This window comes from Tenrec ecaudatus, chromosome 3 (assembly GCF_050624435.1).
Source record: "Tenrec ecaudatus isolate mTenEca1 chromosome 3, mTenEca1.hap1, whole genome shotgun sequence".
NCBI lineage: Eukaryota > Metazoa > Chordata > Mammalia > Afrosoricida > Tenrecidae > Tenrec > Tenrec ecaudatus.
In genome coordinates, this window is record NC_134532.1 from 196,520,087 (window position 1) to 196,547,739 (window position 27,653).

The 27,653-nt window shown below is 48.3% G+C and overlaps 1 protein-coding gene across 5 annotated transcripts in view; it reads right to left on the bottom strand.

Annotated features, from left to right (window-relative positions):
• Nucleotides 1–15,873: 15,873 nt before the first annotated feature.
• Nucleotides 15,874–27,653, bottom strand: part of RBPJ (recombination signal binding protein for immunoglobulin kappa J region) — a 112,074-nt gene continuing 100,294 nt past the window's right edge. For all 5 annotated transcript variants that reach the window (XM_075544463.1, XM_075544467.1, XM_075544464.1 and 2 more), the window contains 6 exons: nucleotides 25,380–25,517; nucleotides 25,078–25,190; nucleotides 21,889–22,029; nucleotides 20,830–20,985; nucleotides 20,253–20,356; nucleotides 15,874–20,097 (listed from right to left, as the gene is read on the bottom strand). In XM_075544463.1, the coding sequence (XP_075400578.1) occupies nucleotides 19,782–20,097; nucleotides 20,253–20,356; nucleotides 20,830–20,985; nucleotides 21,889–22,029; nucleotides 25,078–25,190; nucleotides 25,380–25,517 (968 nt within the window). In that variant the 3' untranslated portion in view covers nucleotides 15,874–19,781. The remainder of the gene's footprint in view (nucleotides 20,098–20,252; nucleotides 20,357–20,829; nucleotides 20,986–21,888; nucleotides 22,030–25,077; nucleotides 25,191–25,379; nucleotides 25,518–27,653) is intronic.

Consider the following 27,653-nt stretch of genomic DNA (forward strand, 5'->3'; position numbering starts at 1 on the left):
AGGATCAGCTCAGCTCGGTGGCAGCAGTAGTGACCCTTTTAGAAGCAGATCACCAGGCCTGTTTGCGTAGGAGTTCCTAGGTTGATTTGAACTGCCAACCTTCCACCTAGTTGTCAAGCACATCACTGTCTGGACCACCCAGGGGCTTCTAGTCTGCTGTCAGGATTGCAGAAGTCAATACGAACGCGAGGAAGGCTAGGAAGGTTTTCCTGGGTCTTTGGATTCCAACATTCATAGCAACCTCGGCTGAGACAGAGCCCAGCACTGGGCTGGTTTTCCAGGAACATTCCAAGCTCTCATTTGCTCGGAGGAACACAAAGCAAGTTGGCGATGGCAGCTGGGGGTCTCCAGCCTCCCCTTGGAGTTTGGCCAGTGCCCTGATCCCAATGGCACTATGCGGTCAGGCTGATGATTCACGGCAGCAAGGAGGCGACAGAGACTCTCTGGGGCTCTGGTGTTTATTAAATCTAAAGTCCATGTTTAAATCGAATGTCAAAGGTACGACCCAGAGCAGCGTGATCCAAGACAGACTGTCGGCCTTCACTGCCCATAACTAGATGTTCTTCAAAGTTTGACTTCTGGGCTTCAAGCCTCTGAAGATTTTCCGGGAAGTCTAAAACTACTCAAGGAGGAGGTCAGTGGAGGCCAGCAAAGCCCATCCATTTCTGTCCATCATCCATCCTTAATGGCTGTGGCTTTTGTGATGGGGCATAGGACTGAGTCGGGTTCACATCAGGGCAACCGCCCCAGAACTGCCCAACCTGAACCGCGTGCCCGGAGAGCACCCAGACTTCTTGTGCCCATTCATTCATTCATTCTGCAGAGTTGCTTAGCACCCACTCTAAGCCAGGCATAAGGAAGCATGGAGAGTGATAGGTAAGCGCCCAGCTGCTAACCAAAGGTCCGCAACATGATCCCACCAGAAAAGACCTGACGGCTGCTCCTATGCAGACAATCGCTCAGGAAACCCTGCGGAACAGTTCCACTCTGTCAGATCGGGTCCCGGGCGGAATGAAGCGCTCTGGTGGCATGGGGGTTACATGTGGGGCTGTGGAGTTGGAATGCAAAGGAAGAACCGCGCCGAAAGCGCAGAATGTTGCTCAGCTGTCTCGAGCGGGCCTGAGAAGAGGCCGTTTCTCTGCACAATGGCCCCCGGAATTAGCACGCTCTGCCAGCTTCTGTATTCCCGTGAGCGCCAGCCCCTGGCCAACGCCCGCTGCCTCTTCCTCTTTAGGGCAATTTCATAACCTTATAAGTTTTAGAACCAGGAAGTAAGTGTGGCAACATTTGATTGGCTTATACGCCCTATATAAACTGCGGAAAGACAACAATAAAACTAGATCTGCGCCATCAGAGCCTGGTCTCCGGAGCCTGTGTGCACACGCGTCGGTCAGTGACTCCGTCTCCCTCGCTCCCCGAGGCCGGACCTGTTCCCACGGGGCTGCTGACTGCAAGGTCAGCAGCTCAAGCCTGCCAGCCGCTCTGCAGGAGGAAGGCAAGGCTTTCTGCTCCCATAAGGACTTACAGCTTCGGAAACCCACAGGGGAAGCTCTACTCTGCCCCATCCGGTCACGATGGGTCGGAATGGGATCGATGGCAGCGAGTGCTGATTATAGAATGACCCAGCTCAGCAGCAGGAAGCCGGATCTCAGTACAATCAAGAAAGACCAGCCAGAAATGGAGCATGTCCTTTAGACCCCAAGATCCCTGCAGGCTGATCCTTCTGGATTCAGGGACAAGCAGCTATGATGGCAGAGGGGTGCTAGCAGGGGAGCTGGAGCCCAAGGCATCGTGCTGCCCATGGAACGAGTACAGCTGAGTGCCTTCGGCCATGAGGCTCACTTGCAAAGTTGGGAGCCTGAAGGCGCTTCAGTGAGGTTTGCTGACCCATAAAGCTAGAGCCGAGCACCTTTGGGCTGAGGCTTATGGTGGAGTGGGTGCCCTTTGGATATTTATCAGCAGCTGTAAGAGACCTTTGTCACACGGCCTGAACAGGGCAGAAGCCAGGCCAACAGGCTGAAGGCCAGAGAGAAACCTGCCAGTACACACAACCAAGAAGAGGCTATCCCAAACAAAGAACTGTATCCTGAAGACTTATGATCCTGAATTGTACCCTTTTAACTTCCCTACCAAACCCATAACCCTGAGTATGGTCTGTGAGTTCTATGTTGCCACAGGAATGAATGACTGAACTCAGTAGAGAGGGGACGAATGCTGGGGCGGGGGTGGGTGTGGGGGGGGCGTAGAAGTTGGTCACAGCTGTAAGAAAGGTGGAGGCACATCTGAGCTCAGGCTCCCAGGAGTCAGTTCTGGGCTGGCAGTTTGATTCTTCTTCCCTCCTGTGAATTCACTTAGCGGTGCCACCTGGGAGGGCAGCGCCAGCCAGCTGCTTGTGAATAATGGCCATGACCATGGAAGACCTCCAAAGCAGGTTCACAAAACAGTGTCAGAATCCACCCGACCCCCCTCACAAGGCCGGGTGTTGTGAAGGTTAAAGGGTTATTCTGGGTGACTGCGCCCATGTTTTCATCACCTTTTGGAACCAGCATTTCCCACCAGATACCTGCACTTTATCCTGGATCACGGACTATGGTATCAACCATTAGGGTTTTTTCCTGGAAAGTGGGGCAGGGGGCTGGTGGTGTAGTACTCGGACCTTGGGCTGCTGACTGCAAGATCCGTGATTTGGAAGTGCCAGTGGCTCCTGGTGAGAGAGATGGGACTTTCTTTCCCCCTAAAGTTCCAGTCTCAGAAAGGCACAGAGCAGTCCTCCCCTGTCCTATAGGGTTGCTGAGTCACCATCAACTCCGTGGCAGTGGGTTTGGATTTTTAGAGGCCAAGTAAGTTTGGGAACTTACGATGTAAACAACACCCTCCTCCCTTGCTCTTCCCGCCGTCCCTCACCCCTGGCTCAGGAGCTTTGGTCTCTGTGGACATGAAATAAGAACATCGTGCGGAGCCTCTGAAACACCCTTGCTTTGCACCTCGGTACACCTGCTTTAAAACGCCAGTTAGAGACCATTTGGATCAGGATGCTGCTGCCCTTGGGCGGTGCAAAGCTGAATGAATGCCTTGAATCCACCCAGGGGTGCCTCAGAAGAAAGACCTGGTAGTTCAGTTCCCCCAAAGCAGCCCCTGAACATCCTATGGAGCACAGACCCCATTCTGATCCATGAGGGTGTCCTTGTGTCAGAGCTGGCTCAACGGCCACTGGTTGATGTCACTCACTCACACACGCACACGATGGCCTGTAATCACCTTCCTGGCACTGAGTGACTGGGACCCACCAGCTGCTGTGCGGGAGAAAGAGGTGTCGGTCTGCTTCTACACAGACCACAGCCTTGGAAACCCACAGCGGGATTTCTGCTCAGGATCAGCTTCACGGCAGTGCGTTTGGTTTTTCGGATTTGGGTGGCACAACATGTAAGCACTCTGCTGGTAACTTAGAGACTGTCGGTTCAAACCACACCTGCCCAATGGCGCTACGGAAGCAAAGACCGAGGGACCTAGGTCCTTCCTCATAGATCACAGCTAGGCAACCCCAGAGAGCCGCCCCGCTCAGTGACATGGGGTCACTATGGGTTGGAATGCACATGATGGAAGCCCACCAACTACAGTGATTTCTTTACAAAGGCCAGAGTAGAGAGACGCAAAGAGACATTGGGAAGCTGCTGCCCACGATGATGATTTGGAGGCAATGTTTCAGTTTGGCTTTTATCTGACGCCTTTACACCAAGCTCAGAGCCAAGTTCAACGTCCTGCCACCTAGTGGTCAATCTTAACATAATCTTTGCGTGAATACATTTATATTTCAACTACAGCCCTGTGAAGCATTTGTAGAAAATTGGGGAATTGTGATCTGCTATGGGTAATTGGCGCATCCCTGGGGGCATAATTAGTTACAGTTGAGCTGCTAATCACAAGGTCGGTAGTTCAGACCCACCAGGTGCTCCTCGGGAGAAACAGCAGGCTTTCATCAACTGGAATGATTGGAAACCCACAGGGCCAGTTCTACTCTGCTCTGTGGGGTCACTAGGAATCAGAATTCATTTCCTAGCAGGGAGTTGTTTTTTGTTTGGACAGTAGAGTTTGGGGTTTCTGAAGGCTTGACAGCCATATTTCATTTTCAAAAGAAGGAACTGTTTATAAAAGTTTAGATTTTAAATCCAAACTCAATGGCATTCCCAATGAAGCCATGCGATTAATGCACCCGTTCTTCCAGGGAGTGGGAGGGGGTGTTCGAGGTCTGAGGTTTGGGAAGAGGCGGCCATGGCTGACAGACGGAGAGCAGCCCTGAGAGGCAGCCAGGCCCAGCCCTTGGAGAGTCATCTTCTCTAACCCATTGCTGTCGTGTGGACTCCAACTCCCGGGGACCGGAGCTGCCCCAGTTTTCTTCACTGGCATCGTTTCTAAAGCTCAGGGCCAGGCCTTTCTTCCTCCGAATCACCAGGTGACTTCCAACCGCCGACCTTTAAGTTAGTGTTGTTGTTAGGTGCCTAGGAGTTGGTTCCGACTCCCAGCAGACAGACAGACCCACCGCCAGGGACCCTCTTCTTATCTGGGCTCCACTTACCTTAGCTCTTGCTGGTGCGGCCGAACGACCAGCTGGTGCCCTTAGCACAAGGCAGCCTCTCACCTGAGTTTCTCTGTTCAGTTCCTGCTTCCTGGAGCTTCTCTACTTGAGAAGCCCGCGAGAAGCCCACTGGCCACTCTGGCATATTTTCAAAAGTAGACACGTGAGCGCATTAACATCCCAAAGGGAAAAAGGCTCCATGGAGGAGGGGCACCCCCCAGGGGAGAGCGCCTCCCTCTTCCAGCGGGTCTGCATGGCTCTCAGGACGGCAGAATCTACTTCAAAGACACGGGATAGACTGCCCTTGCTCAAGGGAGGGAGAAGCAGCCTGACAGACACGTGTGCTTTTGTGCCTCAGCGTTGGTTCCGGCATATGGCAACCCTGTGTACAACAGGATGAGACACTTCCCTGCCCTGCACCATCCTCACCATGTTTACTCCGTGTGAGCCCATTGTGGCGGCTCCTGGGTCACTCCATCTCCTTGAAGCTCTTCCTCTTTCTTGCTGCCTCTTTACTTTACCAAGCCTGATGGCCTTGCTCCTGATAACATGTCCCACGTACGTGAACAGAGCCTCACCAACCTTGCTTCGAAGGAGCATTCGGGCTGTACTTCTTCCGAGGCAGATTTGTTTGTTCTTTTGGCAGTCTGTGGCACTTTCACTATTCTTCTCCAGCCCCATAATTCAAAGGCATCGATTCTTCTTTGGTTTTCCTTATTCACTGGCCAACTTTCACATGCAGAGTTGGTGACTGAAAACACCACAGCTTGGGCCAGGCCCATCTTGGTCTTCAAAATCACACCCTTGCTTTTCAACATTTTCAAGAGGTCTTATGCAGCAGAGTCACCTAATGCCATATGCCATTTAATCTCTTGGCTGCTGAATCTGTGAGCATGGATTGCACTGTGCTGGCCAAGGGGTGGGATGAGCGGCTTTCTCACCTGTGATGAAGAAGTGTTGCCCTCTTGATTCAGAACATCGTTCTGCAAGGCTCTCGGGACAGTGCCAGAAAGCTTGCACCTCAATTGCTCAGAGCGATGATCAGCTTGATTATGCACCTCCACGTGGCTTTCCTTTTCCTTTCTGTGGTAGGCAGGGTGACTAAAGAAACAAACCCACAGACAACTCCTATGTGTATCACAAAGAGTTTTATATAAAAGAGCAATTGTATATAAAGAAAACATCCAGCCCAGTCCAGATCAAGTCCCCAAGTCCAATATTAACCCCTATGTTCAATACCAATTTGTAAATCCCTCTTCAGACTCAGGAAACACATGCAATGATGCCATATGCAGGGAGATCACCGGCCAGTGTGGATCCAGTGGCGGTGGAAGCATCTCAGCGCTGCTAGGGGTCTCCATGTGGCTCCTTCAGCTCCCAGGGCTCTGGCTGCATCAGCGTAGCTCCATCAGGCTCGTCTATCAGTAATGTCTCACAGGGAGTGAGTGTCCTGCCTCCAGTGGGCTATTTATCTCCTCAGCACCTCCAAATGAGGTCAAGCTGTGACCTGATTGACAGGCTAAACTCCACCCCTTCACTCTAAAGTCTCAAACTGACAACAGATTCTTTAACTACTAAACTTCGTTTTAACCACCACATTCTTCTTGTGTTTTTCAGGACTGTCACTGTTACTGTCAAGTCAGTCTCAACTCACTCATGATTATCCAGAAGCAGGACAATCCCATGCACAAAGGCGATTGTCCCATTTGTGCATGGGTGGGACACAAACAATCCCCAGTTCTGTGCCACCTCTATAATGGATGGAGGGTAAAGTCATTGGGACTCTCTTCCATCTATCTGTCCTGTCAGGGGAAGCCAGCCCCTAACACATCATTATGGGTCTGGTAGGCGCAATTGTACAGCGATAATAAGTAAAGATCATAGTAAAGTTACAGAGAGCATGAGAGATAGAAGTGAAGTATTGAAATAAATGGAGTCATACACAATTCATATTAGCATGCTCACCTCAGCCTCACTCGATGATCCATGTGGAGGGAGAGAGAGAGGAGAGCGAGATCTTTAATGCTAGCCCAGGCCTTTTATATTCTCTGGGGACGTGCAAGCCCCCTAATTACAGGTGAGGGCATACGTCACAGGAAGGGGCTGTCCTGTGGGTAATACACTAATGAGAGGGAGTGGTCTAGGGACATACACGCAATAGGAAGAGGAGGGATTGGGGTTATACATGTGACAAGATCAGCAGATCCTAGGTTGAGGATGGCTGCTTTGACCTATTCCCTAGATCTCCATAGGAACCACTATCAGTAGGGTGTAAACCCCACCTACAGGAACCAAATAGATGACTGCAGGCATCCACTGTCTTTAACAGCAGGGAGTGGGACCTACTGCCAGACTTACAACAGATTGCCCTCAGGGGGGATGCTTGTGAGCATCTGCCCTCCACCCACACTGTCCTCCACTGGCTGATTCTTGGAAACAGGTCTTCCTAATCCAGCTAAGTCTGGAAGCTCCACAGCAACCATTTTTGCATCATAGCACAATGGAACGTCCACTGACAGATGGCGGATGGCTGTGCATGACATGCATTGGCTAGGGAACAACCCCGATTCTCCTATATAGAAGCCAAGAAGTTTAGCAAACATTCATTGCATTTATTGAGCCCTTGTTATGTCCCTGGCAGTGTAAATGAACACTAGATGTTGTTTTGGTTGCTGTTGATTTCAACCCTACACACAAGGTCCTGTACCAACCTCACTATCATTGTTATGTTGGAGCCATTGTTGCAGCCACTCTGTCAATCCATCTTGTTGAGCGTCTTTCTCATTCACTGCGCCCCTCCCCCCACTTTACCAAACATGATGTCCTTCTCTGAGGACTGGTCTCTCCTGAAAACATGTACACTGAGTGCGAGACAAAGTCTCACTATCCTGACTTCTAAGGAGCATTCTGCTGTACTTCTTCCGGTACAGATTTGTTTACTACCAACACTAAAACTCAGATGCATCAATTCGCCTTTAGTCTTCCTATCGTCCAACTTTCACAAGCATGTAAGCAATGGGACATACCAAGGTTTGGGCTAGATGCACCCTAGGCCTCAGTGACATCTTAGTGTGGAACATTCATGTACTGGATTTGCCCGATGCAATATGTGTTGGATTTATTGACTGCCCCTTCCGTGAGCATTGATGGTAGATCCAAACAACTCCAATCTTTGCTTCATTTATCAATGTTGTCTGTTGGTTCACTTGTGAGGGCTTGGCTTTTCTCAGAAGTGGACAACTTAGTCCTTAGTCTGTGCTCAACCTGGAAGCTCTGCTGACATCTGGACAACGTGTATAACTGCTGCTATTTGCACAGGTGGTGAGAGCTCCCAGCACTGCAGGAGCATGCAAGCCGCCACAGTAAGACAGACTGACAGACGACTGGTGGGGAGAGTCATCAGTGACTCTATGGATGGGTAACAATCAACGACCCAGAAGATGTGGCCACAACAAAAAGCTAAGTCCCGCAAAAATTTGAGACATAAGGGAACCCCGTGAAAAGAAATGCTGGACAAGGCCCAAGTCTAAGGCAAATCAACTGGCCTCTGAAAATCGAGGAAGGGAAGGGCGCCCAGGGCCAAGTCCTCCCACCTCCCACGCTAGCTTTGGGTAGCCTTCCAGCCAGGTGAGGTCCTTGAGTGTCGGCATGAAGCAGGGGTCTCCAAGGAAGGCAGCACCCGCTGGGATTCCCAAAGCCACGGCTGAGACCATTCGACAAGGGGACCCAATGGCCAGTCACAGTAGGTGCCACCTTCGCATAAGGCCAGGAATTAGACCTTTGTGTGATGACCTCCACATCACGCGAGATTATCATCGTTCCTTCATCGAAAGGTGACAGATTGAAAATATGCCATTTGGAGAACCTTGTTTTTATATTTCTTCATTTTTAATTTACTGTAGATATATTGAAGTGTAATGAACATCCAATAAAAAATCTGTCTTTTAAAGTGTATAGTTCTATGGTTTGAGCTATCTATCTATCTATCTATCTATCTATCTATCTATCTATCTATCTATCTGCAGCATATACATCTGCTGAAGGTCTCTAAAAATCAAGGATGTCACTTGGAAGACTAAGGTGCATCTGACCCAAGCCATGATATTCTCTATTGCATCACATGCATGTGAAAGTTGGATATTGAATAAGGTGGATTGGAGAAGAATGAAGGCATTTGAATTGTGGTGCTGGAGAAAAATACTGAAAGTACCATGGACTACTAAAAGGGCAAACCATTCTGTTTTGGTAGGAATACTACCGAGTGCTCCTTAGAGCCAAGGATGTGAGCCTTCGTCTCATGTACTCTGGACATGTTGTCACGAGAGACCAGTCCTTGCAAAAGGGCACCATGCTTGGTAAAGTCGAGGGGCAACAACAGAGAGGAAGGCTTTCAAGAAGAAGAGTTGACACTGTGGCTTCAACCATGGACTCAAACATAGGAAAAATCATGCGGGCACAATCCCGGGAAGTGTTTGGTTCTGTTGTGCACGGGGTCGATATGGGTCAGAACTGACTCATTGGCATCTAACAATGTAGATTGACAACAAATGTGTATCTATTTGTCATATATTTTATATGACATCTGTCAAGACAGACACACACACACCTATCAAGATGCTCAATGCTCTCTTGCCCTGATGTGTGGTGCCAAGGCTGTCTTTGCTGGACCCTATTATGGAATCACAGAGTGAGTAGCCTTTGGGGTCTGTTTCTTTCAATTTGCAGAATGCCCATGGGGTCCCGCCAACTGTGGCCTGTGCTGGTGATTTATTTACTGCGGTAGTAAACCCTGGGTGGGGGATTTGTTCCCTAAGGCTGCTGTAACAAATGTCCATCCACTCAAGGCAGGAGACGGCCACCCCACAGAATTCCCAAGACCACGAGTTGCTTTGGAGCTGACTGCCACAGCTTTCTCCCTCGGAGCAGCGAGTGCCTTCGAAGTAGTGACCTCTCGGCAGCCAACCGAGCACTGAACCACCTTGACACCCGCCCGCCAGAAACAGCAGCAATGGGGTTTCTCTCACCGTACTGGAAGCCAGGTCTGAGATCAAAACTCCAAAATAGCCAAAAGCGAAACCCACTGCCATCCAGCCAAAGCCGACCCAAAGCCCCTTTCTGCCCCCGCTTTCTGAGGCTGCCAGTCTTTGCTTGCGCAGCCAGCCTCTGAAATCACAGGTCGGCAAGGCCCCTCTGAAGCTCTGGGGGGAGACTGTTGTCTCCCTAGGTCTGTGCCTCTGGGCATTCTGCTGCTGTCTTTCGCCTGCCCTTCTCTGCGCCCGAGTCTCTGAAAGGGTACTTGTCATTGGATCTGACAGCCAACTCGGAGAAACCAAACACCTAAACGAACCCACTGCCAGCTTGGACTCCGAACCCTACTGGACGGCGTGGAGCTGCCCCCTCGGGGATTCCAAGACGGCGCACACATCTCTACGGGGGCAGCAAGCCTCCCGGTTCCCCCTCTAGGTGGCACAGGAATCGTCTCAAGATCCGTAATTAGATCTCTAACGACCCATTTTCTAAATAAGGGCATGGTCCCAGGTGTGAGACTTTCGGACAAGGACGTCCCCGCCCCTCCCTCCACTCTGGACACAGCAGTCTGTTTCTTTTTACGCTGGGTGATAAACGCCAAGTTGGTTCCACTTGGGGGACGTTATGACAACAGACATGTTTTCATTTAGCTTGGACACTCAGAAGGGGGTGCTGAGGCACTTGCCCTGCCCACCTGTGTGTGGCCCCAAGGCTCTGGCCTGGCTCCCAGGGCACAATGGGTCTTCCTTGCTGCTATTCCTGGGTCCCTACCCTGGGGGTGCTGAGCACATGAATACAAAGGGGGGTTTGCTGCGTGTGGAAAGGGCCTCACGTCCATTGCCAGGCCTGCAGCCTGAGCGGTAGACCACAGGCCCGGCCTCGGCCACAGCAGCCTCAGGAAACAAGAGGAAGGTGGTCGCTGCGGCCCCCAACCGGCGGCGGGGAGAGGCAACATCAGGACCCGGCCCCGCTCTGAAGCAGTTGTCTCCGCTGTGAGGACAGGATTCTCTCCAACAAGTGATGTCTGCAACCTCCCTGGGGAGAGTGTCTGGTAACAGCTTTCCTCCTGCGGGTTCAAAGGTGCCCTCTCGTGAACGTCAACATTCGATTTGGAGCCCCCCCCCACCTTCTCACTGTTTGCTTCTGCTCGTCCTTGGCCTGTGTTGGGGGCACTGGGTGACCTGTTCCCACGTCTTCCTGAGAACCTGCACACCTGTGTGATCCTCAAACAACGTGGCTTATCTCCCACCGCAGAGGCCACCTTCACACTCCAGAGATGAAAGAGCCAGCGAAAGGAGTTTAGGAAAACCACCGGCTGGTGACCTCACCTGTGTCCCCCCCACCCCCATCCCCCCCAAGTCTGCCATGTAACATGCAGGTGAGAAGAGCCGGGTGGGGGTTCTTGAACTGGCCACAGCCTCCTCTTCTGTTCCTGAGCCCACTGTACTCCACGCCCTTGATCTTCTGGCAAGGTTCACCAGGAGGGTCCACGAGCAAGAAGGGCTCTTGGTGGCAGTGGGTTAAGGGTGGGGCTTGCTAAACACCAGGTCAGTGGTTCACACACCCCGGCAGCTGCTCCACAGAAGTGAGGCTGTCTGCTCGTAGATTTACAGCCTCAGAAAGCCAAGCCGCCAGTTCTATGGTGTCCAATAGGGTCACAAAGAGCTGGAACAGACTCAATCGACGGCAGTGGGGAGTCATTGGCTGGGGCCCCCGAAGAACCTGGGAGCAAGTAGTGGGGATGGTTGCACAAGAAAATGGACACCGCTGCCTGTGTTTGGTGTCCCTCGCAGATGCAAAGCAGAACAGACAGGCTTCTGTTGGCACAGCTGCTCCTGCCTGGCAGCCTGCTGTGGGCCAGCACCCCGAGACCCTTTGGGGAGGCTCTGACCCCACTCGCGTGTGCTGCCCTCTCTGCAAATGAAACAGAACACTGCACAGGGGCTGAAGGGGGCAATGCTGTCCAGTGATCGGTTTCTCACCCCTGATGCAGGAGGTCTGGGTTTGAATCATGGCCAACATACCTCGTGTGGAGGTTAGGAAGAAAGGGCTGGTGATCCACTTCCACAAATCAGCCAATGGAAACCCTATGGCGCACAGGATTCGCACCCATCTGGAGACAGCGCAGGGCTGCAGTGTTTCATTCAGCTGTACATGAGAGGTCACCACGAGGCTGGGCCAACTCAAGATCAGCTCACCATAAACACAGTTAGAAACACTGATTCCTGAAATCGGGTAAAATTAGGTTTACGTTGCTTCCTAGCTGTGGAGTCAGGTCAGTCATTCAAGGTGGAGTAGTGGTTATGGGTTAGGCTGTGATCCACTAGGTGAGCAGTTGGAAACCACCAAGCTTTCTACTCCCGTAAAGCATTAGTCTCCGAAACTCACAGGGGGCAGTTCTATTCTGTCCTGGGTCAGCATCAACTCGGTGGCAGTGAGTTTGGTTTTATTATAGAGATCATACCTGCTAGAGAAATGCTGCCTGGAAGCCAAGGGCAGTGTTTAAACATGAAGTCTCCTGTAAATGAGCTGAAGATCCGGCCGAGCAACGTTTCAAATAGTTGCCTGCATTTTGCTAGCAAAATGTTGTTAGGCAGGCAGTCCGCTTTGATTCAGCTTCACACTCCCGCCTTGAGTTCTTTGAAGACTAAGCTGCATCTGACTCACGCAATGCTATCTTCAATTGCCTCGTATGCAAGTGAAAGGTGGACACTGAATGAAGGCTGAAGAGTAATTGATGCCTTTTCAATTATGGTGCGGTTGAAGAACATTCCAAGTACCAGGGACTGTCAAAAGAACGTACACATCCGTCTTGGAAGAAGCTCAGCAGGAAGGCTCCTTAGAAGCAAGGATGGTGAGACTTTGGGCATGCTGTAAGGAGAAACAGTCCCTAGAGGGCAGCATGCTTGGTAAAGTGGAAGGGCAGAGAAAAAGAGCTAGACCCTGGACAACCCTGGTATCACAGTGGCTGCAAGCACAGGCTCTGGCAGAGGGGACATTGTGAGGAGGGTCGGGGTTTCATTCTGTGAGATATATTGGCTACAGATTGGAACCAATGTGATGGCACCTCCCAACACCTGCACCCTGAGAACAGAGGAAACTGTCCTGCCCTGTACCGTCCTCACAATCACCATTCTTTGAGCCCATTGATTTAGCCACTGTGTCAACCCACTCCCTGAGAGGCGTCTTTTTTTGGTTTCCCCTCTACCAATCATGATGTCCCTTTGCAGAGACTGGTCCCTCCCGATAACATGTCCGAAGTCCATGAGACAAAGTCTAGCCATGCTTCCAAAGGGCAGCCTGGCTGTACTTTTATTTAACAACGTATGGTACTTATATAATTGCATGTCAACTTAATATGTGCAGGAGTGGAGTCTAGTCTGTCAATCACGTCACAGCATGATGATGCCTCCTTGTGGGCATGCCTTCTTGTGAAGATTCTGGGAACTTCCTTTCTTTTTTCCCTGGAGGCAGGCTGTACTCTCTGCTTCACCTTCCTATTGACAAGTCATGTGGAGCCACGCTGAGACGTGAGTGAGCCATGTGGTATAGACTGGGCGCACCACGAGGTGGAGTCCTGCAGAGACGGCCTTGGAGCCATAAGACTTTCCACTCACTGGCCTGTGATCTTCCTGCATTCTGCATCATTGCATGTGATAAGTGACTCTGAAGAGCGATTTATGGACTAGTATTGGACTGATGGACTAATATCAAACTTCTGGGCTGGGCTGTTTTCTTGATGTACAATTACTCTTTGACATAAAGCTCTCTTCCATACACGGGTGTCTCTGGATTTGTTTCTCTGGTCACCCCTAACGTACAATGGGATGGATTGAATTGTGCCTCCCAAAATGTCGCTATTCCAACTGCTGTTAACTGTAAATATGACCCTCTCTGGTAACAAGAGGAACGCTGGTGGAACAGATTAACTGCTGGGCTGCTTGCCTGAAGATTTTGCAGTTCAAACCCACCTGCTGCTCTACAGGAGAAAGATGAAGCTGTCTGCTCCCATGAAGTTTTACGGTATCAGAAAACCCTTTAGGAGTCTCCGGGAGATGGCTCAATAATAGGGCGACAATAATGGGCTCAATTTGGCACGAGACTGGGTGGTGTTTGTGTCTGTTGAGTATAGTGCTGCTGTTGTGGTGAAACATGGCTTCACAATGGAGGCGTCAATGGAGTTTGAACGTCTTGGGATTATCGCACAGGCTTGGTAAAGTGGAGGGGCAGCGGAAAAGAGGCCCTTGACAAAACGGATCAACATAGTGACTGCAACCATGGGCTCAGGTATAGGCACCATTGTGAGGCTGTGTCACAGAACAGGGCAGTACATAGTTCTGTTGTGCATAGGTCACTATGGGTTGGCACCAACTCAATGACACCTAACAGCAGCAGCCGCACCCACCCCCCCCAAGCCTTGGCCTGACATGAATAGAATAGAAACCGGCAATCTGCAACGGCACAGGAATGGCTGGGGGGGGGGGGTGTGATCTGTGCTGGCTGAGTAGCCTTATGACAGTACATGGCATGAGAAAATGAAAGCAGACGCAATCAAGCTAGAAAGGCTGCAATGCACCCCCAGCTCAGCCCTGCTGGTGACGGGAGGGGTGTAGAGGACTCCTGATCTGGGTGACCCACGTAGCTAACAGTCAACTGCCCCATTTCCCAGCTGTCGTCTTGATAGAAGCAGGCCGCAGAGCCTTTCTCCTGCTGGTGGGTTCAAGCTGCGATCTTCCAGTCACCAACTGAGGGCTGGTGCCACCGGGCCTCCTTCCAACTCAGACTTCAAAGAAGCAAATGCTACGATTCCACATTTGCAGGTACAGCCCTTCCCCAATAGTACACGCACCTGCAGATGCTACAAGTTGGTTGTGTTTCATGTGCATATTTTTGGTTATGGTGAAAACCTCTGTTCTATAGGAGACTCATTTTCACTGGTCTCTGGGTAGCCCATTTGGATTGGGGCTTGGGCGCATGAGCAAGGCAACTCTAACCTGACAACTGGGCAGTGAGCACCTACCAGCTGGACACTGAAGCTGACTTTTGTGAAGATACTGCCCCTCCCTCCACCACTACCAGCCCAAACTTTATCGCCACGAAACTAAATATAGTTTGCCTTCTCCATTTTTCTAAATGGTGACAATATATTTCATGTGTCTTTGGGAAGGCAGATCTCAGGGAATGATCAATTACAGTAAGGGCTAGCTGATACAGGTTCTTAAATACAGCAAAGCCACCCTGGTGGCGGAGTGGGTTATACATCGGGCTGCTAATTGCAAGGTCAGCAGTTTAAAAGGATCAGGCTTTCTACTCCCATAAAGATTTCCAGCTTTGAAAAATCACACAAGCATTTGTACCCTGTCCTACAGGGTTGCTGAGTCGGAAATGACTGTGCAGCAGTGAGAGGTCTGAGTTTATATACAGCATACGCTTTATGCTCATGTGCGCCAGACCAAATGACGGCCCACTTTTGGCAAAGCTGTGTGGTAGTTACATAATCGCATGTCAATTTGAGGAGATTAAGAATGACGGAGTGGAGTCTAACCTGTCAATCAGACCACAGCCTGGTGTCTCCTTGTGGGCTTGGCCTTCTCATGAGGATTCTGGGAACTTCCTCTCTTCCTCCCTTGAGGCAGAATGCACTCTCTGCTACACATTCCTGTGGGCAAGCCACATGGAGCCACGCTGATGGCAGCCAGAGCCCTGGGGATGCTTCCACTGCCATTGGATTCACAAGACTTTCTTCCACCGGCCTGTGATCTTCCTGCATTTGGCATCATCGCCATGTGTTGCGTGAGTCTTAAGGGGAATTTATGAACTAGTATTGGACATAGGAACTAATATCGGACTAACAGACTTGATTTGGACTGGGCTAGTTCCTCAATATACAAATGGTTTTTTATATAGATCATATGCATATATGTGTGTCCATGGATGTCTCTCAAATCAACCCTCAGCAAGCTGTGGCTAAAGGGCATTCTCCAATTTGTTGAGACTGGCTTTAATGACCCTGAATTGGGAGACAGGACCCTTGGATGACAAAGCTCCCACCCCCATGCCCAGGGGAAGGACACCCCTCCCCCTACAAAGCACCTCTGTAATGACAATAGGTACGAAGGCATTCATATTGCTTTCATTCTGCTGTGGGGCTGGGGGCACGGCAAGGCTGGAAACACACAGACGGTCATACAGAATTTAATTAGATCTTTATGAAGTATTCTGAAATCAATGGCGGCAAGTAATACATGCATCAGGCACAGCCAACAGAAGACTTTACAATGGTTTACAGTTCATTTTTATTTATTCCTCAGAACTGCCTGTATTGCAGGTTTCTCATAGATGAAATATGGGGCTGGGCAGATGATATTTTTAAAATTTTTCATTTTTCCTACAAAATTATGGTATAAATCGCTCCATTTTCTATCTTATTGCTAATAAACCTTACAGGCGTACAGTCTGCAAAATAAACCCCTTAAGGACTGACTGCATAGAGCATGCTGCAAGGTATAAGAAATAAGCAAAAAATGAGCAGATGAACCTATGCCTGGGCCAGCACAGCACTGAATGCTGGTGAACATTGATCACAACATCAGGGAAAAGAGGGAGGGGAGAGAGATTAAGAAAAGGAGACACCATTCAGTCCTGAAAGCATGTTAACGAGAAACCCTAATATCTTATTGTTTCTGACCATCCACTCCACATTTCAGTGCTTGAAAACAGAACCACAAGTCTGGCACAGAAAGCGACAGAGACCCCGCTGCTTCGGACAGCCTGGAATAGCATTTTGATTCGAAAAGAGAAAGGCCCTGTGGATTATCTAGTTAAACATCAATAGTTACTTCTTTTTGTTCTCAATAATAATAAGGCATTGGGAATTATCCAGGTGGGCTCAGATGGAACCAGTTTAATTGGGTGGGTGGGTGGAAAAGATCCCAAAAACTTAAGAAAATAAAATACACCAATTGTCAAAAAAAAAAAAAAAGTCTATGAAGTGAGTCATTGAGTTCATAAGCATATTGGGGGATGGGGGAGGGAGTACCGTGAGTTGGCAAAGGCTTAAGAAGAAAGTCAGCAGCAGGTACGTTGCTAGTGTTCAACTTAGAAATCACACAAAATAGAAAGGATCTGTCTCCACCCAGCCTCCATCTATCCAGAGACTTCCACCTGCCTTTTCCGTCTGCAGCGGCAGTCCAAGTAAAAGCTAATGAAGACGCACTGGGTCACCGGCTCTGCGTCCACGCGCTGATGTCTAGACATTGCATAGTCAGGAGAGCATTCAGACACTGGTTAAGAAGGAGCGCCCGAACGTTAATGGACACAGTCACCGATGTGCCAACAGCCAGCCGCTCAAGCCATGACAGTACTGGGAGGGGAGAAAGAACCCACAAATCCGGAGAAAAGATTTTGTTTCTTTTAAAGCAGCTGACCAAATAAAATAAACAAACTGAGAAAGAATAAGCTTGGCCAGATAAATCATTTCACTCTCTTGTTTGCAGTATGTAGACGGCATTTTATAAAACAGTTGGGGCAAATGCCCAAAGTACATTCTTGGACTTTCAGACAAAACCAGGAAAGGATGCACAGCCTAATACTTCAGTGATCTCATTTGAAAACAGGATACAGACATGAAAAAAAAGTTCACTTTCATAAAGCCACAAACTTGCAAAAATTACTCTGGGCTGCAAAGCCTGGGACGGCCTAGCTTGTTCTTTCCAACGCATCTCCTATTTTGCTACTGGTGAATTTAATATAATTTTCTAACTAAACACCAAACCTACGACATGGAGGAAAACTGGCAGGTCCGCGCTCTGAACAAAACACACCATGCGCCGAGGGCTGCTGCGCCGGGCCTCGAGGAGAAGCAGCGCACCGTGAAACAAGATAAGGCCACAGCATTGAGGTGTGGGGCAGGGTTAGTTGACTCGAGAGAAGCTAGTGACTGGAGTAGATTTGAAAAGAGAAGGCTACGGGCTTGACTGAAGCATGAGAGGAGGGGAGGTGGTACTTGTCAAGGCTCCAGATGAGAAAACTATGGTAATATTGAATGAACCACCTCCATGTTTCACCAATGAATTTCACCTGGAAACTAAGGAAACAGGTAAAGATGGTAGAAACTGCATGGCAGTGGCAGGGTTTGAGCAAAACAGTGAATGAATGAGATTGCAAAGCTGACATAAAAAAAAAAAAACAAAGAGAACCCAAAGTGCACTAATCATGGTTGTTTTTGTTTTAAGTCTATAGCTAGACACATTACCAGGAGAGGCCAGTCCCTAGTTAAAGACATCATGCTTGGTAGAGGGGTCGGTGAAAGGGAGGCTTACATCTCCATGAAACAGATCGATACAATGACTACAACCATGGGCTTACAGATAACACTCTATGAGGCTATGTCAGGGCCAGGCGGTGTTGTACTACTGCTCGTGACAGGGTCACTGGGAGAGAACCCATCTTCCGGGTACCCAACAACAACAGAGATGGATGGCACTCTCAGGATAGGCTGGGGCTCCATCCGGAACCACTGGAGGGCATGAGAGATCTGCATTCCTCAGGAACCTGTGGGACAGTAAAAGCTTACCGCATCTAGAGGTAGTTTTTACTTAAGGAGGAACCTGACACAGGAAGTTCTTGTACTGAACGCCCAGCAGCGGGCTGCAATCTCTAAGAAACCAAAGGCGTCATCAGAGTCCAGGAATGGGAGCAATTCAAACTGGCAGGTGACCTGAGAGACCAGCACCCTTCGAGGGCCCCCGATCTGGCCTGGATGGAAAAGAAACGGGAATCCGTGGACAAGGGGAGTACAGGCGTGGAGATGCTCAGTACTGGGGGACAGGACAAGAGATAAGTTATGTTTTTATCCTCTTACAGCTGTTTCCGTAGTATTGTATTGGCTCCCAGCTATTTTACCTGGCATGTTTTAAGATTATGATGATGTTTTGGCCTAGGCTACAAAAATAAAAACAACAAAAAGTAGAGATAATAAAAAAAGATTTTGCTGAGATTTTCTTTCCTCATCACACAATAACACCCTCCCTCCCCCCGCCCCTCATCTACCTGTGGGCAGCAAACACTCCTCCCGGCATTTGTCAACAAGCCAGGAAGCAGCCTGCTGAATGAAATCACGGGGAAGATTCCAAACTCAAAATAAAATGTTTAACTTACACACACATAATACAAGTTATGTACAAGAACTGGAGAGAAAGAAAAACCTGAACAAATCCTGGAACCCAGATGTGTCTGTGTCTGAAAAGCGGGTCGAGTATCAACAGATTCTGTGCCACTCACTCACTGCCGATACCATGGCCATATGAATTTCATGTCTGCTACAACTTCTTGAATGACCACTATAAATACATTAAAACAACGACAACAGGAAAACACAGAAAAGACTAACAACAGCGGCAGAGAATAGACACTACGTTAACATACATTGCATGTATTGCAGGCAAGGCAGAGGCATTTTTAAAGCTTTTGCACAGACTTCATATAATCTTAAAAAAAAGATGCAGGCTGTTACAAGATTTGACTAGCTGAAATCCAAACCACTTCAACCCATGAAAAGTTACTTCAGCTTAAAAAATGGTTCCAGCCTCAGACCAAACAAAAACCCATACCAAAGAACTGGGAAAGTGTGGTAATTGGATTAACCAGGCCTGGTCAGGCATGGAACTGAATGTACTCCAGAGCAAAGGCTCAGAGTGGGCGCCAAGGGGAACAATCTATTTGGTAACAAAAGGTGTACTATATATACTGTAATATAAAAAAGGTATGGTGAACATGTACCTTTTGCTAAAGCTTATACAAGGTCCTTGGTCCGTAAAAACTATGTTAGTTTGCTTAACTCTCAGTCCAGCCATATTTCTATTTCTTGCCCATTTAAACAAAACCAAACAAAAAACAACTGACCAAACAGATAAAAAACACCGCTGAAAGAATTGATTTCCAACAGAGTTCTTACACTTGGCAGCTTGCTTCATTTTATGGCGGCTTCAGCATTGCCAATCAGCTTTTGCAGTGGCAGGGGTTTCAGAACAGTATCACCTGACTGACAGGAAAGGTTTCCCAAGAAACCACAAAAGAGTGTTCGTTTTTCTCTTTTCCGTCTTTCCTTTCCTCCTGGTTTATGTTGTCTGTCACCTTTGTGCAGCACTCCAGTCAGTTTGAGTCCCGGCCACGACGGTAGTTAGGACACCACTGTTGCTGTGGACGATGTGACGCTGGTTGCATTTGTACTGCCGCTTGTGTAAGCTCCCTCGCTGTTTGTGCTGGACTCGCTGGGGGGCACTTGGCTGGAGCTGGCTCGAAGGATGGCCCCCGCGGCACTACAGTGCGGCCGGGGCCCTGGTTCGGGGGTGTAGGTAAAGGTAAGGCTGGTGGAATAAATGATCCCGTCATTACGGACCAAAGTTACTGGAACTTGGACTGGCTGCCGGACCCATCTCCAACCTTCTCGGAATGCAGAAATGTCTGGGACAACGCACAGCATGCTCTCACCACATCTACGGGGGGGGGGGGGGGGGATAAACAGGTGACTTCCAAGCACTTGAACAACCCCCTCACATTTCAAACACAGGCTCTAAAACAAGGGGGTGCAACGCAAGCCTACCAATGCCCCACCTGCCTCAAACACTCAGGGCGGGCTTGTGTCAAGTACCTGTACATAGTTTCCGCTTCGACATCCCCAAACCACACTCGTAAATTTGGAGTGAAATTCTGTCCTGTTAGTTCAAGCATCGCGACGTCCCCGCCACCATTCAACTGCAATGCACAGAAAATCCAAAAGGCACTTAGGAAGCGGACGTTTTTCGTTGGCAGTATACAGATTGGTTTCCGATGCAACTAGCACTTGCAAATCATAGGTGGATTCTTTTAAACGGCAATGCCCAAACACTGCAAGGCTACCAAACAAGTATATTTACTGTATACACTCATGGATAAGCCAAGTTTGGCAGCATATTCTTAATGCAGTTTTTGTGGTAAAATTAAGTGTCTCGGCTGATATTCTGGTCGGCTTATCCTCCAGAATACACGGTAAATGGGTTCTCATGCTTCTAAGCGTATCCCTATTTTCCTGTTTCACCAATAAATGGTGCAAAATAAAATTCCCACCCTATCACAAGGATTTGGAACAAAGTCCACACTATTGTGGGGGGAAACAAACAAAGACACAACGAGTCAGAGCAGAGAAGAGTTGCCAAGAGCTAAAAGGTGCTGTGCGGGTCAACACTCACCTGCAGGCTTTCCACGACAGGCACAGGAGTGACTGGGGCAAGGACAGGGCCCATGCCCTCATAAAACGTGTACTCTGCCTTATCTGTACTGATGATTGTCCACGAGGCGCCATCATTTATCATCTCTTTATTTGGTTCTTTGGGACATGGAGTGGCCTAGGAAGGGAAAATGTGTGGAAAGTGAGCTTTACACACCTGTAGTAGTAAAAGGATTTTTGCAAAGTAGTAACAGCCATAGTGACGGAAGGGGGATTCAGGAATCCTTTCCAGAAGCTCCCCCCAAGTCTGGGCGTGGCCAATGTTGACATAAACCTGGGAAGACAAGCCGTTGGAAACCCAGCAGTGAGCAACATTGACTGTACCACTGCCAAGCGTTCGCAGGCATCACAGTGAAAACACAGGTAACAACGTTCCGGGCACAGCAGACTGAGTGGTTTCTTTCGTCAAAGATTGGTCTGTGGTCCCTCAGGAGAATGGAAGGTACCTGTGTTCACTCAAGGTGAACCCTGAGATGGCGAGCGCGGCCTAGTGCTGGACTATGGAGACCCCCACCCCACCACATGTGGGGGCACACAGCTCTCTGGAACACAGTTCCTATGTTTCAAGAGCTTTGTATGAAACAATGACTGTCCTGTGTAATCATCTGCTCAGGGAATAAGTGCTCTCATGAAAGCTTTCTTGAGTAAAATGTCCGCTGAAAACAGCGTTTGAAACATGTCACCATTATCATCTTGGGAGAGCCCTCTGTCAATGGGATCTCCCCCTCCCCAACAAACTGCACACATCTGGTTTGGGACATTCGGGGGCCCCATACATGAACTCCCAAACAGCTTCTCTGATGGCATTTTCAGAAATGAGCCCTCCCCTCAAGAAGGATGCATGTCATCTTGTCCAAGGACACTGGATGGCAGGAAGTCTGAGACTTGACACAAATACTTGACTACACTTTCATGTATTTTGAAGATAATATAACATCAAATAAGAGTGTTCTACTTCTGGAAGCAGCTCATGTCACGATTTGCATATTTTAAAAATGCCGCCAGCAACGCACAAACTCACCTGAAACTGGATAATTCTCTCTTGAGAAAGGCACAAGTACATTCTTTCTGTGTCCTTAAGGTAAAATGCGCACTTATGGAGCTGCGAGACGGGGTCATCTGCATCCAGTAAGGCAGTCTGCTTGTCGACTTTCCTAATGATCTGCAGTCCAACAAGCGGATGTAAAAGGTTACCCACAGAGCAGCCCAACTGCTCACCTGCTCCACGCTCCCAAGCAGAGGAAGTAGGACCATGAGGATCCACCCAGAGCTAGGTATAATCCTCAGTGCATCTAGCAAGTCCCAGGTACTGCTGGTCTCCTTTGAGTAGCAAGACTCAGACGATTGCTCCACAAAACACAATGACAATACCGCCAAGCAAAGCTGGGGCAGGGGGCCATCTCTAGAGCCCTACTGTGGCGAGCTCACTAGTGCAGACACTTCTTCAAAGGGACAAGGTGCGAGCAGGGATGGGTTTGGGTGAGCAGGGAAGACTGAGCCAGGAGCTGGTGGACTCAGAGCAAACTCAGTGCCGTCGGGCAGGTGCTGACTCACAGCAACCCTCTAAGGACAGGGCAGGACTGCCCCTGTGCGCTTCCAAGACTGTGGTTCTGTACAGGAAGGAGCTCATCTTTCCTTCTCAGAGTGGCTAGTAGTTTCAAACTGCTGACCTTATGACTAGCAGTCCAAAGCGTAACCACTATACCACGAGTGCTCCTTTTAAGTAGCACAAGGGCTGGGTTTTAAAGGCGTTGGGGAATACGTGGTTAGGGACACTACTAACGCTTGGCTCTTAGGTGGGTCCATCACTGAAGGGAGGGCTGGTTTAGAAGGTAGGGATGGGGCATTATCCCCTATTGTTGGTTTCAGGGGTAGCCTTGTCTGTAAGGAGCTGGCTGCAACCAGTCAGAGGAGCGAGAAACATGCTTAACTTAGCATGTTTTTGAGTTAGAAGTCTCCACAGTTACCATCAGGAACCTAGGCTCAACATGGTCAATAGAAAGGTGATGTTGAGGTGGGGAGGGTGGGCCCGGGGGTGGAGGGGTGTCAGAGTGAGGACCCAAAGTCCATCTGTAGGCAATGGGACATCCCCTCACAGAAGGGTCACTGGAAGAGACGGGTCAGCCCAGGGTGCAGTATAGCACCAACAACACACACAACATTCAACTCTAGCTTCCTCCATCCCACTATCAAGACCCCAGTCCTACCTTAAAAATCCAGCTAGATGGGAGCGTGTACATTGGTATAGAAAAGAGTTCTCAACACATGAAACCCAGGACAGATAAACCCCTCAGGAATAAAAATGGGAGTAGGGATACAATGAGGGTATGGGGAAAGGTGGGGGAAGAAGGGGGAGAAAAAGGGAACTGAACACAATGATTGATGTATAACCCCTTTCCCCCCAGGAGAGGGAACGAACATCAGAAACATGGGTGAAGGGAGACAGCAAACGGTATATGAGATAAAAATAATAATAACTTCTAATTTATCAAGGGGTTACCAGGGTGGAAAGGTAGGGGAGGAAGGGAAAAAAAGAGCTGATACCAAGGGCTCAGGTAGAAAGAAAAGGTTTCAAAATTGATGGCAACATATGTACAAATGTGCTTGATACAACTGATGTAGGGATTGTTATAAGGGCTGTAAGAACCCCAATAAAATGCTTTATTTTTAAAAAAAGAAAGAGGTGATGTTCAAAGCAGGCAGCATACTGGTATTTCACACCAGATGGCAAGTGAAAACACTACTTTAAGCATTGGGTCTGTCTTCCAAGTGGGGCATCCTTGTAAATAGTGGCTTCCCCACTTGCTTTTGTGGAGTGCATCTGATCAGAGGCAGAGACTCAGAAATAGGGTGTCTGTGCTGCCGCATGGACTGTCCAGAGCACCCCCGCAACCTCAGGAGAGGGGAAAACAGTAAGAGAGGTGTGAGGCTGGACAGAGGGGATCTGTCTCTTTCCTGGGGTCCAGCTTTCCCACAGACTATTATCATTAGCCTCAGTTGAAAGGTTTCACAAATTTTACGTTATTGCATGGTGCGTATATTAGCTAATAAAATGAAATGGGAATAAAAACTACCTGGAATGAGCATAATATAGAAACAAAGTATAAAAGCCAAAACACAAAAACAAAGGTAGGTGGGATGCAGGGTTTGACTTCACCAGTTACAGGTCAGCCCAGCCTCTGCTGAAAGAGGCAGAGGGAGAACCACCATTGGGCAAAGTGTGAAAAGGCGCTGCAGAAAAACAGTGACCCCCAAATGCCCTACTTCCTGGATCCTCACTCTCATCCTGGGTCAGACTTGCACCCCACCCCCTGACCTTGAACTCTAAGAGAGCTAATTATATTCTATTCTAGAAATTGGAGAGGGGGAGGCGCTGGGAGGAGCAAAAGAAAAATGGTTTTTATAGTTTCCAGCTCTTTCTAAACTGTGTTTCACTGGGGTTGTGTAACTGAATGAGTTGCAAAAAATTGGCAATTTTAAGAGGTTTTCAAACTCGCAAGGATCCAAATTTAATTCAAAATCAAATACCTACTGGACTCACGGTGTTTCTGGAAGCACCGGGAGCTTGCTCATGCTGGGTGACATTTCTTGGGCCAAAAGGGTTTTTGAGTGGGAAAAGTCTAAGGAGCCCCATTACCTAGTGAACCAAACCCTAGACTTAGACCCCGGAATAAGAAATACCAACATAGCCGAATTTGTAATAAATCTACCCTCTTGTGAGAAAGTAAGCGAGTGAATACAGTACACACAGTGCTATTTCTAATGAGCGGGTTCCCCTGCTGGGGGCACGCGGGACTCTGCACTGTGAAAACGCAGTGAAGCCGGTCTGTGTGAGCTATGCCCTGTGATGAGTTTGTACTGCCCTCTCAAGAACATTTTCAGATACGTGTCCAAGAAGGAGACAGACCGTTGTGAGATAACAGAAAGAGTGTAACTGGACGGCCTGTGGTTGTCTTAAAGCACTTCTGAAAGAAGGTAGGATATGTGTCAGTTATGAGTAGTCATAATGAATGCCTTGTCAAATTAAAGCCTATTATTCAAACAGACGAGGAGGCCTCAAAAAGTGTGCGGGAAAAGTCTGCCTCTTTGGATTCCATCTTCCCGGGAACTTTTGGAAGGAAAACTCCTCCCGTTGGCCCACTTGATGGTGGCTCTCCTGTCGTAAGAATCCACCGCGGCACGGGCAGCAGCCGTGCCAGAGGGAGCGTACCAATCGAGGGAGCGCCATGCCGGTGACCGAGCACACAAGCTTGACCGTCTGTCCATAGTGAATATAGCCATCGCGGACTGTAAACTCCTCTCCTTCGGACTCATCGTCATCCACTACATCGAGGGGAAAGAGACCACATTACATTTCCTTTAGATAATCGTGAGTCAAAGTACGAAAACGGCACATTGTCTTCCCCTTAAAACTTTCTCCCCACCCCCACCCCACATCCTCTAACACATCATTAGCAAAGGGAATGTAACAGTTTCACACAAAGAACATCCAATGCCCACCCATATACTCACAGAGATGAATGTAGAAGGCTCCCCACTGCTGTGAGCTGGCATGAAAATTACCCCCTTCAACATGCAAGTATCTGGTACTAACGGTCTGGGAGCGAAGTCGATTAAACAGAGCCACCTTCGTTCCGGATGCAATGCACACTGAAAAGACAAGAAGCTCAGGTTATTCTGTATTAAATTTTAACAGACTGAACCTGACATTACATTTTTTAATGTCCCAAGAAAATATACTAAAACCAAACAAATTTGCTGCCATCAAATCAATTCTGGCTCACAGAGACTCTCGGACAGAGGAGAGCGGCCCCGATTTCCAAGAGTTTAATTCTCTCTGGGCGCACAAAGTCCCTTCTTTCCCCCAAGGAGCCACTGGTGGTTTTGAAGTGTTGGTCTAGACATCACCAGCTCAACAAGCAATCACTACACTACCACGGCTCTTAAGAAAATACAGATAATGAAAAAAATAAAGTCAAAGAAAACTTTTCTGCCAAACCATAGTCATTTGAAAATGACAAGTATGCAGTATGTTTTCTGCAGTGTAGTTCATGAACAGAAAAAGAACTGTCGAACGTTTTTAAATATGCGATACTGATTGGTTGACAGTTGTTGTTAGCTTCCTTTGAGCTAGCCTTCGGCTCACAGGGGCCATGTCTGGCATAGTGGGCCTCCAGGGCAGTCCTTGGCAAGCAGAATTTTGATTCACACTGAGAACAAAGCGGCATCTTTGGAATACTGGCTGGATACGTGATGGCACAAAGAAACCCTGGGCGGCTGTTTTCTATGGGGCCATGCGTTGTGTGACTGCAGTAACACCAAGAGATCGGTCTTCTTCTGAGCGCGCAAACGCTGACAGGTGATACGATGCCTAGAATTTGCCATCAACTGAACTGGGGAGGAGAGTGGAAGTGGGTGAGGCCTAGATGGAGCTGAAACAAGACTGGCTGGAAGTGAAAGCTTAGCCGGTGAAGGTACAGTCCAATTAATAGGACATTTCATTTAATAAAACAAATCTATTCACTTTGACATATATTTGAGGCTTTCCATAATACAGAGTAAGTAATAATGACTGGATGGACTAAAGCACTTCTGGTAATGAACATAAACAAAAGACTATATTAAAAAACAAATACATTCAAAATATTTGTTTCACATATGAACTAGTTCATGAACTAGAAAAATCACCATTTGTAGCCCTGAATGAAATCATGGATGTACGGAGTAATTGTTAATGGCTATTAAAACTTTCGGGCAAAAAAAAAAAAAAAAGAAACTTGATTGTGGTTGTAGTACTAGCTTAACAGTTGAACTCACTGCTCAATGTTCTCGAAATAAGTGGGATAACCGGGTACGGTATGTCTTCCTGTCCAAAGAACCAGCCACTTCTGAAAGTCTCCCACCCAATCCATTTACAAACATGAAAGCCAATGGAACAAGCTCACGAACACCATCAGAAAACAATGAGCTAAATCCAGAATATGGAGCCAACCCCACAGGAAAAATGATCCAGCTTCAACAAATAAATGACACCAACAAAAGGAGGTTAGGGGTGGAGGGTAGGGGAGGAATGAAAAATCATTAGAGATTAAAATGTGTGGACCTCGTTTGTAATCAAGTTTGAACAAACTATAAAAATCAACTATAAAGACATTTTAATGCAGTTCGGTACAGCGTGTGGATATTAATGACATTAAAGAACAATTGTTAGCCTGGTTAGGAGTTTATGCTCAAGAAGAGAAATCAATGATGAAGGTGTCTAATATCCAAAATATGTACCATATTTTCTATAATTTGACAAGAAAAATACGAACAATTTGATTGAAAAGTAGGCAAAGAACTTTTCAAAGAATATCCTGTAAAGCGGATATTCAAACAGTGAATAAGCAAATGAACAGATGTGATCAGTCATTAGCCATCAACCACTGCTAGAAGCTGACTTAGACTCACAGTGGCTCCACAGGGCAGAATACAACAATTTTGTAGGGTTTCCAAAACTATAAATCTTTGGTGGAAGCAGACAAACACATCTTTCATCTGAGGGGTGGCTGGTGGCTTTGAACCACTGAACTTGCTATTAGAAGCCCAATGCTTTCAGCTAGTATACCACTAGGGCTCTTTCATTAGCCTGCCATCAAGTTCATACCTGTACAGGTGGGGGGGGGGGTGTTTCCCAAGGTTATAACTCTTTGCTCGAGCAAACAGCCTTATCTTTTTTCTCCCTTGGTACAACTTGTGGACTTGAACTGCTAACCTTGTAGTTAACAAAGTAATGTTTACCCGACA